The following is an 18,492-nucleotide window of genomic DNA, read 5'->3' as shown; positions in this document are numbered from 1 at the left end:
ATCATCTGTATGTATGCTTGTATGTATTTAAGCCACTTAATTTTTATTGTCTTGGGCATCATCCTCTGCCAGCCAGGTGTTATGCAAATGAACCAGTTTGCCTTTGTTATTAATTACTTTGCTAAAGTGTTAGTATATACTGGATCTTAAAGATCTGCGTTTTGCAAGTCTCTCTAATACCTTCTGCTGGAGTTGTTCACCACACATCTTAAAGTGTGGGTGTAAACAAGCTACACAGAGAAATTTGTTGCTGGATGGCCCTTAGTTCCAGATATTTCCTTATCTGTTAACTTGTTCTGGTTGGTTCATTCAGAGAATTTCAAGAAAGGGCTTTTCTCTCTTGCATAAGGTCTGTCCAGATAGTTGAGTCCATTCCCATCTCCTGAATGTGAAGGATAGGATATATTGAGAAAAAACCAGCTCTGATTTGAGTGTAGAGCCTCTGTGTCAATTAGCACTGAGTTAATGTGGCACGTGAGGGTGGGAAGTGCTACTTGACTGCCCTGTGATACTGGGAGATGTGTGTACACACATGGATTTAAGCTAATGTTTTAGGGTTTGGGGTTTTTTTTTAAGCCCTCGAAAATAGTAAAATGAACCCTTTGCCCATATTTTCTGTCTTTTGCTGTTACAGACTTCTCAGTAGGCGCAGCTTACAAAGAAGCCTGTTTTTGCTATAATGGGATGGGTTGCGGAAAGTCAAAGTAGCACAGCTCTTGGTAGTGCAGCTGAGGATGTAACTGCATTTAATTTGTTTTCAGTCAGGCTTTCTTTTTCTGCTTTCCCCTCTTCATGCGTCCTTTTCGGAGATGATGTGCAATGTTTGTCTCGTGTCTTTTGTCAAATAGTTATACAATACAATCAGTGGCTAATATTTTTGTCTCCTTTTTAAAAATACCTTTGAAGTGCTATTAAGAATGTGTCTGACATTAGATCAATGCAAGTGTTTTGAGTCTACAGAACACTTGCATCATTGCAATTAGGCAAAAAGTGAAGGAGATTAAACAATTCAAATACAGGAATGCATGTCAATACAGTGAGTAGTGAATGCAAAGTGAGCATGAATGGAGAGATCCCTTGGAACATCTGCAAATTCACTGATGTTTAGAAAAATAACTGCAGGACAGTCTTTCAAGGTGATAGACACGATTTGGTAATACTTTATCTGTTTCTGGAGAGGATCTGCTTCAACCGGTTGACTCTCAGTAGCCTACATGTTAGATAATTAATCGTATAATTTGCTGTCTTGTAACTAGGTGAACCCGCATCCTGGTAGTGGCATGAATTTGAGATAATGGTTTCCTAACGATCGAAATAGCTGTAATAGCCCCGGCCCTCATGGTTGACTTCAGCTCTCCTCTGGTTGCCTTTAGAAAAATCTTTGATATAAGGTTACAGGTAGTGAAAGTTCTGTCTGCTAATACAGGTAGTTTGCACCTGTATGTATTGATATAGCTAAGTCTCATTCTCTTCTTTATACAGCATATTTAATTAAAACGCCGTACTACAATAATACATTGGTATATGTTGTAAGTGTTTGATATCAAACTATTTTGTAACTTACTCTGTGATGAAGCAGAGTTTGTTGTTTTTTGTTTTTTAATTGGATATGTTTCTTTGTTTATGCTATCATCAGACCTTTTCCTAGGAAAATACAGAGCTCTCTGGGTGCAATACTTCAGAAGACTTGCCTAGAGAGTTTTTAAGCAAAAAAAAGTGATTGAACTCTTTTTCACAAGAAACCTTTAAGCTTGGACAGTGTAACTGAATGTAAACAGCCATCTCAAGAAAAGAAAAAATACAAAGTGAATTTAAAACAAAAACCCCGAAAGTAACCTTGCCTTAAAATACACTATCATTTATGTTCATATTTAAAATTTTGTCTGTGTGCAGGGAATGTCTTCAGTCAGTGTAAAAATCTAATTAAATCTTCTCATGGTAGTGATTCATAGATGACCCTCTTTTTATTGGAGCATCTTATTAGAATAATAAACCACTCCCTGCTGGGAGACACTGTCATTGACAGACAGGCGAGACAGGCTGCTGATTAGAAAAGGTTGATCAGTCTGGTATTGTCTTCAGAGTCTGCAAGAAATCTTTTATTGTCCCTTTTGTAGCAGAACTTCTGAGATGCTCTTTGGCAGAGTCTGAGTTCTTGCTTGTGACCATGTACGCGCCCATCCAGTGGTGGATCATTTCATGTCACTCATTCACATTGCAGTGGGCAGTCTGTCTCTTTTTGTTCCTTTTTCTTTTTAATTAAGGACTGTGAACGCATAGAGACTGTTCCTGTTTTAATTTGTACCTATTTACTGTTGGAAATTATGTGACGATTTGGAATTTCTTTACTTTGGGTAACCAACTTAAAAGTCTTCAAAGGAATTTGCCTTTTACAAGTTTTGAACTCAATATTTATGAAGTGGATGCTCAGAATTAGCAAAATATATCTAGGAACAAAGCTGGGCAGTTTTAATAATCATGTTTGTATTTACCTAAGGAGATCTTCATTCCTTGTTTTTCACTTGAGCAGTTTTCTCTGTTAGTGTACTTAAATGAACAGAATTGTATTATTTTTTAATAGGCTTCATGTTTCTCCCTGATGGCACCAGACACAGTAGTGCTGAAGGAGTTATTCTGCTTTACGTATATTTGGCATAAAAGCTGTTTCGTGTTTTGTTTTTTAGGGAAGCTCTGCAGGTGAAGTGATGCAGGTGTAAGAATATACTCATGGGCAGAACTGTATGGGCTTGCCGTGGTGGTACTTTGGCTTTAGCCCAGGTTTCAGCCCTGTGAAGTACTTTAAACTCTGTTCTGCCTGTTCCATGTGGGGGAGGAACACAGGCAAAGCAGAGACTCCAGCGTTTAAAAACCCACGGTGAACATAAAGCTTGTCTAATCTCCGCTGTGGTTGCACCTGATCCTTGTGTGTGAAAGGAAATAACAAATGAGAGGGAACCTGATTACAAGAGTGGGAAGATGGCCAGAAAGGTGCAGCAAGTTTCTGCAGTCACTTTGCCGAGGTGTCTGGACTGTGTTTGGCAAGTCCAAGACTAACTGCCACGATAAGCCCCTTCCTTGAACCAACTCTGTTAAGAGAAATTGTTTTGGGGTTTGGTTTTTGTTGGTTTTTTGTGTTTTTTGGTTTGTTTTTTTTTTCTTTTTTTTCAGAAAATTTGCTTAAGGGAATTAGCCCTCCTCCCCCACACTGACTTTCAGCGGAAGCCATGCAATTAATTTCCATGAGCCCTATAAAAAATCCCAACCGAAGGAACAGCTTGTCATGTTGGAGGCAGAAGTGATGAAAGTGTATTTTTTAGAAAATAATATTTTGAAGGGCTTCTCTCCAAAGTGTTTATGCTGGGAGAGTCTTGAGTTTATAAATGCCTAATTGTACTTGTTATATGCAGTTTTCATACTGGATTGTCAAGATGACCTTGAGGGAGTTTTTTGATAAACCTCTGAGTTTTAAGATAGATTTTTATCTCTGTAGTATCACAGGCAGATCGAAATACTTGGTCAGAGCATAATCCTGAAGAGAAGAAAATCAGGATTAATTATGACATTCCCTCAAGAATATTTAAAGTAGGTGATCACAAAAGTTGAAATGGGTTTTTGGTAAAAGTTTCTGTAATAAATCGCACTGGGCTGTACAAGCGATCATTTGTTACAGTATCTCATCTTTTCTGTTTCCTTCACCTTTATCTCCCTCTTAATTACAGAAGAACAAATTGATCTTAAGTGTCCTTAAAGGCTGATATCAAGTATTCCAAGTACCCTTAGAACTAGTGCTAGTTCTTGTCTTTTTGCCATAGTTTATAATTTTAATAAAGCACTAGATCTTGAAGTGGATGCTCTTTTTGAGTGACTGCTTGAAGTCTATTGGTGAAGCGTAAAATCTGAGTCTTTGATTCCTAGTCCTATGTATTTCAACATCTTTTTCTGTAAGAGTAACATAATTTTAAAGGAAAAAAATTAGAAATATGATAATACGACACTGAGGGCTTGAATGCAAGGACAGAGGCCGTATTTTTAACGCCTTCATGTCTATGATGAGGGTTTTTTGGTTGTGCTTTTTCTCTTCCCTAATTTTCTCCTTCAGACACTTCTGTTATTTAAGCACGTGTCGTGGTTTAACCTCGGTGCGAAACTAAGTTCCAGGCAGCCACTTGCTCGCTCCCCTCCACCTAGAGGAATGGGGAGGAGAATGGGGAAAGAATGTAAAACTTGAGGGTTGAGATAAGAACAATTAAATAATTAAAACAAAATAGGAGGAAACCCCCAAAACAATAGTAATAATATCAACAATTATAATGAAAAGGAGGGAGAGGGGAAGAATAAAATCCAAAGGGAAAGGAGAAAAAAACCTAAGTGATGTGCAGTACAATTGCTTGCCACCCACTGACTGATGCTCAACCAGTCCCTTAGTAGCAATGATCTGGCCTTGGCCAGCTCCCCCCCAGTTTATATACTGACCATGATGTCCTATGGTGTGGAATATCCCTTTAGCTAGTTCGGGTCAGCTCTCCTGGCTGTGTCCCCTTCCAGTTTCTTGTGCCCCTCCAGCCTTCTCACTGCCAAGGCCTAACAAGCTGAAAAGTCCTTGACTTAGTATATACCCAGCAACAACCAAAACAATCAGTGTGGTATCAACATTGTTCTCATACCAAATCCAAAACAGCACTGTACCAGCTACTAAGAAGAGAAATAACTCTATCCCAGCTGAAACCAGGACACTGTTTAGATGTTAGCATGGTTACAAGCTTGAGAAATCTTGCAAAATACGCAAGAGCCTGGTGCAGGTTGTAGGGTAATAGCACTGCACTTAGCTTGGATCTGAAGGAATGAAGCTATTTTGTGTAGAAGCTGAATGTCTTCATCCCAGTAGGTTCTAACAGGACATGAAACATTAGATATGATAGTGTTAATAACTGTACAACATCACACACCCTACATGCATTAAATAACGAAGGCTGAACCTCTGATACGCGTGCTGATGCTATGTGGATGCAGATGTGGCAGGGATGATAAGTTATTGTGTTTTTAGGTGAAGTTAAAAGAAACATATGGTAAGGATGAGAAATTCCAGCAAGACAGGTTTTCAGATGCTGATCCATTGCAAATTTAAATAATGTTTTAAAACCACATGATACTGCCTGCAAACCATCAGAGTGTGAGTTAAGTAGGGGATGCTTTTTTTAAAGGCAGAAAATGTCAGGGCTTTGGTAACTTAACTGATACAAACAAAACCTGTCTTATGAAATGGTCAACTCTGCTCTCCTGTTCTGGTATCTTAGCCATTCTCCAGAGGGTTATATCCTTAATCCTCCTGTCCTTCCTCCCAACTTCTGGAAATCATGTTGCCTTCAATAAGTTCTGGGACTTGATGTGCCTAACATAAATGGTCAGAAGGATCTCTTCCTTTCAGCAGTGTTTGTCCTATGGTCAAGCATAGGTCTAAAAAGGTCTAACTGTGCACAACATGCTATGTTTCCTGTTTCTCCATCAGTTTCTCCACCCAAAGGTAAAATCTCACAGCTTTTGATAGGAACAGAATACATGATAGGTATCATGCATCATCTGTTGCTTTTCATAAAAGGAGGTAAGTACTGCAATTTCTTCTCTGTTGAGGGAGAAATAAAACACAAAGAAAGTAAGTGAGAAGACTTTGCTATTCAAATAATTCTTCAGTAGCAGAGCTGAAAATAACATCAAGTACTGAAATCTGGCTTTATAAGACTGAATTCAGGAATGACGGCGTGGAGTAATGTGCCGTGTCGGGATCCTGTCGGGCAGTCTGCCCGCACAGTGGGACCTTTCCCACCTGCAGGGAGCCCCATTTACTTTGTTGGGAATCTGGCTGGGCAGGCAGGCTGAAAACCAGCCCATCGCATCTTTTCTGGAAGCAGGGCTGAATTTGGTGTGTTATTTTGAGGCCTTTGTCAAAGCGCTGTCTGGTATTTACTGAACATCAGCATGTCAGCGTTTAATCCTCTCTCCCTTGCTGTGATTGACTAGCGAGTGCAGGAGCCGTGTTTCACCTCCTGGTGCAGACCCAAGCAACCTCGTATGATCTCTGCTGAACCACAGGTAATGGAGAAGGTGGGGATTATTCATCCCTGAAACCCCATGGGGGAGAACTGCGTGTAGCTTGTGCAAACATTTTGTTTTATTTTATTTTCTGAAGGCTAGCTGGGTCTCTTGGCTTGAGTTTCTCTTGAGGACTTTTGGCACAGATTTACTGTATGGAAATGTGTGTGCGTGTGCAAATTAGGCTAACAGGTGGGGCACAAATTGCTTGACAATTTAGGAGTAGTTCAAGAACCATCTTTGTAGATGAACACTGATGAAATATTCTTATTCTCATCCAGGCCCCTGAAAGTTACTGTTGCTAGCATTTGTTGTTGGGCTTTAGAGCAACATCCAGTTTCATGAAAATGTGGAAATACGAACGATACATGTGTGCTGTGAGGTCTTGCTTCTGAAATTCTGTTTTTCCTGTCGAGGTATGAATAAAGGAGTTAATGTTTTCCATAAAGCACAGACTAGTAACAGGCTCAGACAAGATCCTGGTGATGACTGTAAAGTAGATGCATGCTTGTTTTGTTAACCAGCTTTCACACAATCTAATATCCATGTTCCTTTCTTGATTACTGCTATGAATTAAAAGCATTTTGAAGAATGTTCCACATAAGTACAAAGAAAGTTATTTCAACGGTCTGATAAAATATCTATGGGAATTTGATTGCAAGGTCTCTATTTGAAATTTGAACTTTTCTTTATTAAAGTTACGCTGTTTAAGGTGGTGCACTGGAATTTGATACTGTGAACAGATGTCTTTTTGCTCTGTCTTAAAAACCAATCTATGCAGTGACAGCATGTGTTTTCAGAATGCATTAAAGAGGTGTTCATATTTAATGTAGACATGCAGATGTCCAGAGACTGAGTCAGGGGCAGGTTTGCATTTTCATAAGCATTCAACATGAGAACCTGCATGCATTTGTGCCATCACTGTCAGCTCGTACCTTTGAGGACATTCCTTGCAGATTTACACCACATCACTTGTCAGTAGATTCACAATAGCACTGAAGAACTCAGAATTGTTTTTGTTGTATAAACAATAGAATAGCACTTTTTATCATAAAACAATACTTTATTGTTGTAATAGGATGACTCCAGTGTTCAGTATTCCTGGCCCATGATGCATGGTCCCAGCAGGAGTTGTGCTGGAACACAGTGTGTGCAGCCACTCAGGGAGCTGAATCATGAAACCGGTTTAGATTTAAACTAATACATTTTTCTTCTTTTTTTTCTTCTTTTTTTTTTTTTGTTTTAAGCCAGATCAGTTGTGTGATCCAGCTCTTCAGCACAGCACAGTTGAGGGGGCTGTATGCTGCAGCGTGCGGGAGGGATGTGTCAGTGCCTTATGTCACTATTGGTGCTGAAGACTGAACATTGTTGAATCACAGCCTCAGGTTTCTAAACGTCTTTGTAAATTCAACCTTAAACACTCTGTCTTGGCTCCTAGAGAACTGTCCAAATGACTTCACATGCATCCTTAAGCGCTGTACCAGGTTTGGCCTTTTGTGAGTGAGAAGTGCAGATGGTTAAGTGTTTGATACAGCTATATGTGCATATGCTTTTGAAGCAGACCACCCTGTGTTTATATGTAAACACTTCTAGACTATTTAGGCATATAACTTAATCTTTTGCATCCACTCAATAATGAAATGTATTTCCTCTATGACCAAAATAACATCCGTAGCAAAGTTGAACACAAGCTGACTTGCAAGAATAAGTGGAAATCTGTCTCCTTTCAGGTTTGGAGTTTAATCTTTCAGCGCTTTCAGGTTCATGTTGTCTCACTTCTCTGCAGGATGGAGTGAAGTTGGTCATGAATCTTAGCAAATTTGTTCATTAGGACCTTTGTTCAAGGTATCTTGGCAATACAATCCACACGTTCTGGCTTGCATCTTTCCACACCTGTGGGTTCCTGTTACAGAGACACTCCACGGCCGAAACTCCCTTGTACCGCTCATATGTTGTAGTCCCAAGATTGAAGAACTGTGTATAACTCAAGAGAAGACTCAAGTTTGTCCCTTCTGCCCTCAGCTTATCTCATGGTCATTAGGAGTCAGTTATTTGAAAGAGGTAACATTTTTTCTTCTTAACATGTTGTGAAAAAAGATTTTACAGCGGGAACAGAGGCATTTAAGGAGTAGAAGAGACAGAGTTAGTGTGCAGATGAGAAGGGAACAGAAGGAAAGGTGAGCCAGGAGGAGTCTGGCTGGAGTCTTCCACCAACAGAAACTTTGAAATTGCGTGAGAAGAAACAGGAAGCTTCTGAAACAGTTTGTTCAGAAAGGACAAGAAGACAGTGTTAACCGTAAGAGAAGACAGCCTGGCAAGGAAGCTTGTAGTTGGCGAAGTTGGTCAAAACAAGCAAGAGATTTCAGTACTGGACCCAGGAAACTGGAGCATGAAGATCTACAGAAGAAAAGAGTAAGAGCCTAAATTAATGATTAAAAAATCCCAGTAAAACCTGTGGAATGTGAGGAAAGAGGCAGAGACTTGCAGGATTGATGTGTAGATGTCATGGTTTGTGCCAGCTGTCTAATTTAGTCTTGAGTCTTTAAGACACTTTCTCAGCGTGAGAGTTGTTGAATTTCTTTTCACAGTCTTCCTTGCTTATCCAAGCAGGAAGTGTCATTGCACAAAAGCTGGCAGAGGTCACCGTTTCAATAACTATTGTTAACTGATGCTTCTGAAAAGCCTTCTATCAACTTGAATTTGCTACCTGCAGAGATTTGCTCAGCAGGTAGCTGAAGCAGATTAAAACTTTAATTCATTGATTAATAAATCATCCTAGAACTGTGAATACCTTGTATGTTTTCAAAAAATACTTATCTAATCAGGTTGCCTGAAAATTATTTAGGCTCTTTAGAAAATCTGTAATATTTAAAATTCTGCCACTGCTAAAAGCTGTAAATAATATATTGAGCCTGGTTCTGCGAAAAATAGCTGTTGCCTAGGTCTTGGTAGAGTGCAGGCAAGCTCTTTGCACTGATGCCTTCATTAGCAAACACTGCATATGCTAGTAAGAGTCTGCAGGGCCAGCCCATGTTTCTGAAATACCAGACATGTGAAAAGAAATTATTAGCTGTGTTGAAAATAGTAACTGGAAAAAAAAAATAAATCTGGGAGCATGTAAATACTGTGCTAGTAAGTGAGAGAATCTGTGGAGAGTTTCCCCTGTGTTGTCCAGAATATCATGAATCCACATTCCAACAGAATCGTAGAGTTTCTCTTCATCTTATATCTGGTGTTTTCCACTGAGTAAATAAGGAGGAGTATGCTCTTTTATATTACAAATGTAATCCCCCTCTCTCCTGTCTCCCCAAGATCATTTTAGCAAATATCTTCTTTCTTCTGAAAGACCTCCTCAAAAATTATTATTAATATCTATATTTCTAAATTGTGGTAAATGTCTTTAAATTGTTGTATTGAGTGGAAAAATGAACAGCATGCAAGTTAAACACTGTGTGGGATAAATGCTATTTAAATCTTGTCTAAGCTGTTAAACATCACACTAACATTGGATTGCTGGATCTAATCCAGTAAAAATAGAAAAAAAAAAAAAAGAAAAAAAAAAAAAGAGAGGTCACATTAGAGAGCTAAGCCATCTGTCCAGTGTGGAACTGAAAGGCATTTATAATGAATTACTTTTCTGTATTACTGTCTTTTGGGGGGCCTTTACATGAATCAAAGAGATGTTACGAGACCATTTATCTACCAAGATGGTTCCTGAATTATTTCTACCTTGTCAACCTGATGTTTTAGTCTGAAACTTCTCATTTAGCATTTTGCATAACCATTTAATCCCTTATAAACAGTATTTTTGAACTGGCTTCAAAAATGGTTTCTGTCAGTTCCAGGCATTGTTCCTCTAACAGGGACTAAAGGATTTATGTACACACTTACTGGCACGATGGCAGAGAGATTTTTCAAAGAATCTCTGTTGCTTTATTCTAACGTTGATTTTTTTTTTTTTGTGTGTGTGTTCATAACAAGACCTCATTTGGAGTGTAACATTTTGCATTAACTTTGTTTTTTGCTAATATGCATGAAGTAGATTGTTGTGGTTTGACTTTTGCAGTATTAATATAGCATGTTTGTAGAAAAAAAGTATTCTACGTTAAAATGAAAATAACGATTTATAGGGTTGACAGCTTTGGAGAGAATCTGATATCAGACCTGATCTTACTGGCTGGTTCAGTTGCACATTGAGATGCATAGCCCTGAATGATACTATTATTATTTTTTAAAGTAAAGATTTTTCTGTCAAAAATACAATTTGAAATCCTCCTTAAAAATCATGAATCTGTGTCATGAAGGAGAGAAAGAAGAGAAAAAATGGGAGAGGAAAGTTGGTACAAGCCTGCTATTGAAGCTTCTTTAAATATCCTCCCTCCGAGCAGTAAAATTACATTAGCAAAGTTGCTTTAGTACTTGATGTGATTTAATGGTCGGAAGTCCTGTTGGTCCAGTTTGTCACTCTTTTCTGACTGGGCTGCGTACATATCTGGATTAGGACGCAGGTCTCTATGAAATTTCTTGAAGCTTTTTTGAATAGAATGGGTCTAACTTAGGATGTTGCAATTATAAGGTGTTAATGTATCGCCTTTTGAGGCCTAGAAGAATAAGTAAGACAAATTCTGTCTATAAAGAGTTTAGGTACCGTGCTGTAATTGAATGTGGGGTTACTGGGTGTGACCTTTAGTGGACTTTTTGAGCATCCTTCGCATGATAAAGAAGCAGTGGGGAGGGAGTTTGTCTAGACATTGTATTCAGCCCTTCGTAGGTGGAACAATGCCTGTTCTAGGACAAGAAGAGAAGCTACCGCCACATAATTTCAGCTTGTATTCAATTCTGAGAATTCCGTGAATTTTTTTTCTTAACATTAAGATATGCCAAATGTTGAGCAAATCTATTTCCATTTACTGTTCCCCGCTTTGAGTTATTTCTTCTGGGTTTGTAAATGCTTGTTCCAACCAGCATCTTTTGTAAGTAGGAGAAAACTGAGACGTGGTAAGTACATTAAAAGTTAGAAGTGCTTATTGGCAAAGTAAAATTAGACTTTCCTTAAGTGCCACGCTTCTCCAAGACAGTGTAAGAGGTTCTGTAGCATAAATAGGAACTATCATATTTTTGAGCTAAATCTGATTGGACAGAGATGTGTAGATTGTGACTCTGCTTATTTTGGCACTAAATTAATGTATTTCAGTTCTGCAAAATAAGTTCCAGACAGCAGCTTTTTCTCTGACCCTCCTTCCAGACAGCCTCAAGAGTGCACTTTATCTTGTCTTTATCATATGTTCTTCAGTTTTCTCTGAAGTCATCACCAGTTACACTTTTACATTACTTTGCTGCATCTGATTTATCATATCCATCCCTTTGCAAGATGTTTTACCAGATGTCCTCTCTGAAGGGCATATCTATAGAAGAATTTTGCCTTGGATTAGGTTGTTTGTCATTTCATATTTGAGGCTGCCATGTAGTCAGGCTAATTTAGTAATTATATATGCATCTTTGAAGAATCCTTCTGTTCTGATAAGTCCTTGTGAAGCCCTGATGTCCACTTGAAAAAAGGCAAAGGGGCAAAACAGTGATATGTACATTGATGCTCTTTTATCTATCGGTGTTGGATATTCTCTGACATCCTTTTGACTGCAAAGAGAAGAAAAAGGCTACCGGTGTTGGGTGGTCCTGGTAGAATTGCTGAACCTCGCCAAAGGAAAATGCAATATTTCCTTAAACATGTGGTTTAAATTTTCTTTTTTTGTCAGCTGACCTATGAAGAGTGGTACAAAATTAACAGGCTTCTAAGTTCCGAAGTATCGTAGTAACTAATCTTTAAGTTCTTTCTAGAAGTTGGTTAATACAAACCAGAAGATTTATATTTTACTGTATGGATGATTTCACTTAAAGGACTGGCTTGTGATGAGCTTCCTGTGAATTCCCTGTTCTGTTTTACATTGCTCTGGTAGTACAGGGTGACAGTTGGGTTTGGGTCAAGTTTTAAGGCATGTGATCAGGACAAGTTTTACATTTAAAAAATAATCATATCTAAGAAAGAGTTGAAAAATTGATTAACTTCAGCCAGCCTGGATCACATTTTCAAAGGGTAAATCTGCATGTCCACAGGGATTTTTTCAAAAGGACCTAAGCAGATTAAACGCCCAAGTCCAACTGTTGGTTATATGATTTAAAATAACTTGATTTTTCCTTCCTTAATGCCTATAGACTGTTTCAGTGTCTTGTTTTATGCAGCTTCATCTTTTCTTTGTTTTTGATTTCTTATTGCCCCAAACTTGGAAAACTAGAGATGTTATGCAATAATCTGTGTCATAGCATGCAAGGCTATAAGACACATCCCTAACCACAAAATAATCAAGAAACACGGAATCTTTCCTTGCCTGTTTCACAATCAGTTGTCTCTGTTCACGCACAAGCAATAGCTGAAATTATTTGCAGAGCCTGGAGTAATTGCATTTACGGAATAGTATAAAGTCTCATGCTATATAAAAAAAGTATAGGATTCAGTAATGTTTAAAATTAGTTAGGTGCGTACTGTCAATGTGTAGCTTACTCATCCTGAAGCTCTGTCTTACGCGTCTGCTCTTCCACTGTGCTAAGGAAGTTCTTGGCTTATGGATGTTTTGACTTTGCTTATCAGCAAGCAAGCTGTTAATGAGTCATTCAAGTGAATGGGAAAACTTTTTTCTGCACAAGAAGTGTGGATTAAGATTTTTATGCAAAATTGTCATAACTAATTTCATTCTTTTGTTGCTTTCAAAAGTGGGTTGACTTTACCAGCCATGTAAGTTTAGCTTCCTTGATATTATTTTATTTTTTCTGATGATTTTTAATCCTTTGCAAAATAGCAATTGGAGCGTAGCACCCTCCGTTTTTCGGAGGGGAGGGTTAACAACTAACAGTAGAACAGAATAACTTTGAAGAGCAAGAATTTAACTTTTTTTGCCTTTATTTAAACAGGTTACAGGGAAATAACTAGATGTTTTCAGTTCTACTGTTATTCTGAGTGGGGCAACCAGTTTTTCCAAAACCGTTTCTTCAGAGCCCATAGGTTAGCATGGGAAGAGTTTAATCGATAAACTCGTTCATGGATCTGATCAAGTGGCAGAGTTTGTAGATGCGGCTGATAACAAGGCAGTAGTGCTCCTCCCTTCTGCATGCTTTGGGAGAACTGGAAAGTAGTATGGGAGGAGGAATTAATGCACAGATGATACAGACTGTCACATAAACTGCTACACTGTGCATTTCAATGTGTCCAGAGGAAAGGCTGAAGGATGTGACACATGCCCATGGGATGGGGCGGTGTGTCCTGGGAAACAAGGTCCCCAAAAGGAAGTTTTCACTGTTAATGGAAATCAGCTCTTAACATGATACCAGGAACCCAGACAACCATATGCCAGCTTGCCGTGGCTCGCATAAGTAGAGGGATCATACCCAGCAGAAAGGATGTTATTGTACCTCTGTGTTTGACCACCCTGGAGGAACTCCTGGAATGTACTGCCCAATTTCAGTGTCACCGGTGCATGAAATAAAGTGGAAGGTTTCAGAACAAAACCCCCCTAAGAACAGTCTGAAGACTTTGATAAAATGTGTATCTGTTTAGTTTATCAGAGAGAGAGAGTGAGTGAGAAGGTGACATGCTGTGAATTCCTACACTGGACAAGGAATTTTGATAAGGTATCCTTCGACTCCTAGAGGGGTATAGCAATACGGTGGCAGGAGTTTGAGGCTGACAGACTTGGACTAAAAATTGAGTGCATCTTTTTAGGGGAAAAGTAGTTTTCAAATCAACTTACATGGGGCTCTGGTTTGTTTCCTCTTATCTGTAACTTTCTGAGTTATGCTTGCATGCGTTTTTGAAGAATATGCAGATACCAAAGAGAAGTTAATTCAGGAAAGTCCTGTGGACCTTGGTAAAACGGAGCATAATCTGAGTCTGTGACAAAGAGCATGTGTGTTCATTCTGTTGTTTTGGTTTGTTTGGTAGATACGTTGATGATGTGATCAATCGAATTGACAGGATGTTCCCTGAAATGTCTATCCAGCTATCCCGGCCAAATGGAACCTCTGCGATGCTTCTGGTAAGTTGGATCTTTTAATCTGTTGAGATCGATTTCTTAACAGATTGAATTACTGTTTCTAAAATGCAGGTTATTAAAGATAAAGGGGTTCTTCCCCAGAAACATGCTGTTCTTCATTTGTCACAGCAATTTAGGATCTTTCTTGCTCTTAGGCAAATGAGTGATGAACAAAATTTCACCTTTAAATGAAAGATCTATTACTTTTTATTGTTAAATGTGATTGTAGAAATATGAGCGCAAACTCAAATGTTCACTGTGTTTTTCCACAGTCTTGGCAATGAGTGAGTCTTAATCATGATAATTAAAAAGGAAAAGAGTGGTAGGAGGCAGAAAAGGAGGAGGAAACCAATATGATTTTAATTTGTTCAAATTGTTCTTGGGTCAGTGAATTTCTGTTCTGTGATGAAGTCAAGAATTTGCCTTCAAAGTAAACGAACAGTAAAGGCTGGATTAGAGATAAACAAGTCCAATACATTTGACTTATTTCTGCCTGACCAAGCAAGATTTCATTCCAGAAGAACCTGTTGTTCACATCAATTTTCACAGGCAGCTGTTGTGCTTATAGCAAGAGAAGCCGTTAAAGCTTTTACTTTTACGACGGCAACATGGAAGTGGAGTGTGTAGCGTGGCAGTTTTCCTCTAGGAGGGTGAAAGGCAGAAGTCGCGTCTTTTGCCAAAGTTTAAATAAAACTTGAAATACACTGTATACCCAGGTCAAGAGCTGAGACCAGACAGATCAGTCTTTTCCATCTTGGTTTTCTCATAGCACTTCCTCTTATTTTTTCCTTTCTCACTATTACAACAGGCTTGGGTGTAGTGTACATGTGTGTATATTTCTTGTTCCCAAGCAAATGGTAAAATTAATCTGAAAATCAGATCTTTTGTCAAAACAAAATTGTTGAGTCAATATAAGTCAATGTTAATATTGATGCTTAGATTTTTATATTGCTTTTAGAGTTTTTTGACTTTAAACTACTATTATGGTTAGACTTTTGCCTGTATTTTTCAAAGGTTCTGTTAATTTAAGTATAGCTGTGATTCTGTTTAGTTTTAATTAATCAACTCTCTAGCATCCCATTATTAACTTTCTTTGAACAGCCCCAAATTTGCAAGAGATTAACTGAGTCAGAGGTTAAAATAAACAGCTGGCATTAAAACGTAATCTGCAATTGTTGGATTCACCAAGTGGAACAATATATTCCAGAAAAGAATTGAGTTCATCAGTGCAGTCTTAAGAGGTTATAAGTCTCGGAAGCTTTTGCATTTCCTCTTAAGCTGACTTTATAACTGTTTTACTGTAGAAAAATGTCTGGTTTTATTTCCTTACTTTGAAACCCCTTCCCTCCTCTCAGAGCCCCTCTTTGCATGTAGTAAGTACCTTCCGCTTCTAATGGCTTTTTGAGGTCAGAAAATAGATGATGCTTTTTGAGATTCAGGCACAGTTATGAAATTGGGTAAATTACCTTGGATGTGACTGATAAGGAGTAAGGTGGGGTGGAAGGGTGGTCACTGTAGAAGAAGCCCCTTTTACAGCAGTAGTTGTTTAGTGAATTCCATGTTGTAGTTGCTCTAAATCAAGGACATTATTGTTGCTGCAAGATAGCATCCCTGTATTGAACCACTGGTATGCATATTTTCCTTGGATCAGAGATCAAAAAGATTGTTTTTAAAGTATTTTTGTATGTGATTGTGTGATTGGTTTATCATTTTTTCTTCTAGGCAGGTTTTCCCTCTTTCCCATCTGTCTCAGTTGATGTTGCCAATATGGCACTTTCCATCTGGCCCTGACTGCTACAAAATCTTTTGCTGTTTTCAGCCACAAATCAGTCAGTGGAAGGTGCTGCAGGACGGGCAGTGTGAAGAGCACCTCCCCCAGAAGAAGGGAGGTTTCTTCAATACTTGTGATTTCTCACTCTGAACTTCACCCAAGTTAGATTTGGAGTTGCTCCCTGGCGGCAGCATGGTTTACCACAATACCAAAGGAGTTCAGATAATGCGTACTTTATTTAAAAATATTTCACAATCATACTGTATGCCCGGAGTTAATTAACGGTATTATCTCAACCATTTTCATCCTTTCACTGTTCGTGTCATACTTGCCGTTGCTTATGAAGATCTTTTGACACAGAGGTCTGTCTGTTATATTAAAACCACTTTAAACTCAATCATTCCATTTACCAGAAAAAACATGTGTTTGTCTTCAAAGGCACTGGTAAGCACTACATATATTTTAAGAATGTGCAAATGATTGGAAGGAGATGGGGAAGAAGGGAAAAGGGGAGTGCCTGTGAGATTTTTTTTGAAATTTCAGAATAGCTGGAAACTTTGCCAAACACAGCATCTTTAGGGCTAAAGACCTAATACAGAAAGTTTCAGCCCCAGACTCTACAATTTCATGTGCACGTGGAAATCCGCATATGTCCTTAGCTGTAGAGGTGGGACTGTCATGGGCTCAGATTCATCCAGTGTTTCAAGAGGAATAATTAGCAGCTGTGTGAGCCTGCTGGTCAAAATTGTCTAACGAGTAACCTTTGTGTTGAGCTGGGTTCTCCTTAACTGGGGTACAGCTCTCCCATTAGCTGAGAACTTTAAGGAAAAAGCAAAAGAAACTATTCCTGAGAGCATGAATGCTGTGTCTTGAAAGGTTGCTGCCTCCTAGTCCTTTGAGGTTGCTACTTCCTCCAGACAATAAGGAGGGGGGTTTATGCTTTAGATTTATATACAGCAATTGTACCTCATTAGTCTGGATTTATGCTACACAGACCAAACACATAAATAATTGATACCTTTCAGAGCTGTGTGAAATCCTCCACTGATTTTAAAAGCAGTTTATCGTGGCATTTCAAGGTGCTGTTTAATCCCAATCTTCACTAGTGATTTTTCAATTAATCTTTTAATCGCACTATGCATGAAAAAGACTAAACATAGACTTATATCAGCTTTAATAACAGTGTTACGCAAAATTAATTTCCAGCAGCAGCAGAGGGAACTGCAGAGTCCTTAAGGTTCTTGTGAGATTTTGTTGGTCAAATGCCAGGAATTGTAAATAACATAAACCTCATCTTGTATCTTAAGAAAACACAAACTGATTTTTAATTAATGAAAAATACCTAGATTTTTGCGCTTTTTTTGAATGATAGTTGCATTCCTAGAAATACATTATTTTTCCAATAAAATAATTTGATGGTGTGATTATTATGTGATTGTTTCACACACCTTGTTTCCATTATCAAAACTCAGAATATTTTTTTTCTGTGAAACAATTCCTGTGTACAATTCATTCATTTGTTAAGATCAGAAATGTTTTAGAGAACAGTAAACATTAGCCCCGATTTTCCAGTTGGCAAATATGACTTCCTTAGGTCATGTACCTGGCTAGTCCTCATCAGGTGTATCAACTTACTCTCCTGTCTTCATCTGGGAGCTGCTTTGTCTTTAAAATTGTATCCCCAGTGTTTGTAAAGCTTTGTAAAAGCACTGCTACAGAAGTAACAAACACCGGGTTAATATTCTTAAAGATAATGGAATAGTTTTCTGTAAATTGACCTGTTTGTTAGGCATAATTGTATGTGTAACTTCCAGTCTGAAAAATGGAATTGTTTCTGCCAAACCAAAGCTCATGGCAGAAATTATTATTTCTTCTTTTCATGTTACTTTACAAATTTTTGATGATAAATTAATTTTATAAATTTGTACTGATGTCTAGATTTTTAACAGATCTCATATAAAAAAATGAAACATGTTTTTATACAATTCTATTCATTTTCCATAAAATCAGACACATTGGCATTGGAACTTTCAAGTCTTGTTCCAAGCATTCTAAACAGTCTGATTGTATGGAAGTGGGCTGTATTAATTGCAAATAGGCTAGACATCTGTTCACTAAAACTGAATAATTTCTTCTGTCTCATTTTTGTTTATCAGTGTTTTACATAAGATCATTATTATTTTCTGTTGGAAAAATGGATTCTGAAATTGATTATTTGCCCATTATGAAAGGCCACCAAACTGACTTCTGTGCAAGAGACCCTGATGTTAGAGAACTGGGAGGGGGAGCGCAGAATTTACTAAGTGATTTGGAATTGGTATCGATGTCTTGCTTGGTTGGAAACAATGCTGCTGTTTTCAAAACAATCTCTCTTCTCAAAACACTTAGCAGTGGAAGTGTTCCTCCTTTCCAGGCTGGTGGTTCGTTGGGGAACTGGTGCCTGGTAGGCACTGGATAAAGGTAGGCAGGTTCGTGGTAGGGCTGTAGATCTGATGGTCATGTTTGGTGGCATAGCCACCTAATTTTAGGCACATAGGATGAATATTCATT

The 18,492-nt window shown here is 38.3% G+C and overlaps 1 protein-coding gene across 1 annotated transcript in view; it reads left to right on the top strand.

The window, feature by feature from the left end:
* MED27 (mediator complex subunit 27) overlaps nt 1-18,492 on the top strand; it is a 94,219-nt gene that overhangs the window by 51,369 nt on the left and 24,358 nt on the right. Inside the window, exon 4 of the mRNA XM_080403042.1 lies at nt 14,081-14,174. Coding sequence (XP_080259168.1) covers nt 14,081-14,174 — 94 coding nt within the window. The remainder of the gene's footprint in view (nt 1-14,080; nt 14,175-18,492) is intronic.

Source organism: Falco punctatus (assembly GCF_963210335.1).
Source record: "Falco punctatus genome assembly, chromosome: 9".
NCBI classification, from domain to species: domain Eukaryota; kingdom Metazoa; phylum Chordata; class Aves; order Falconiformes; family Falconidae; genus Falco; species Falco punctatus.
This window is presented reverse-complemented; position numbering and strand designations above follow the sequence as displayed.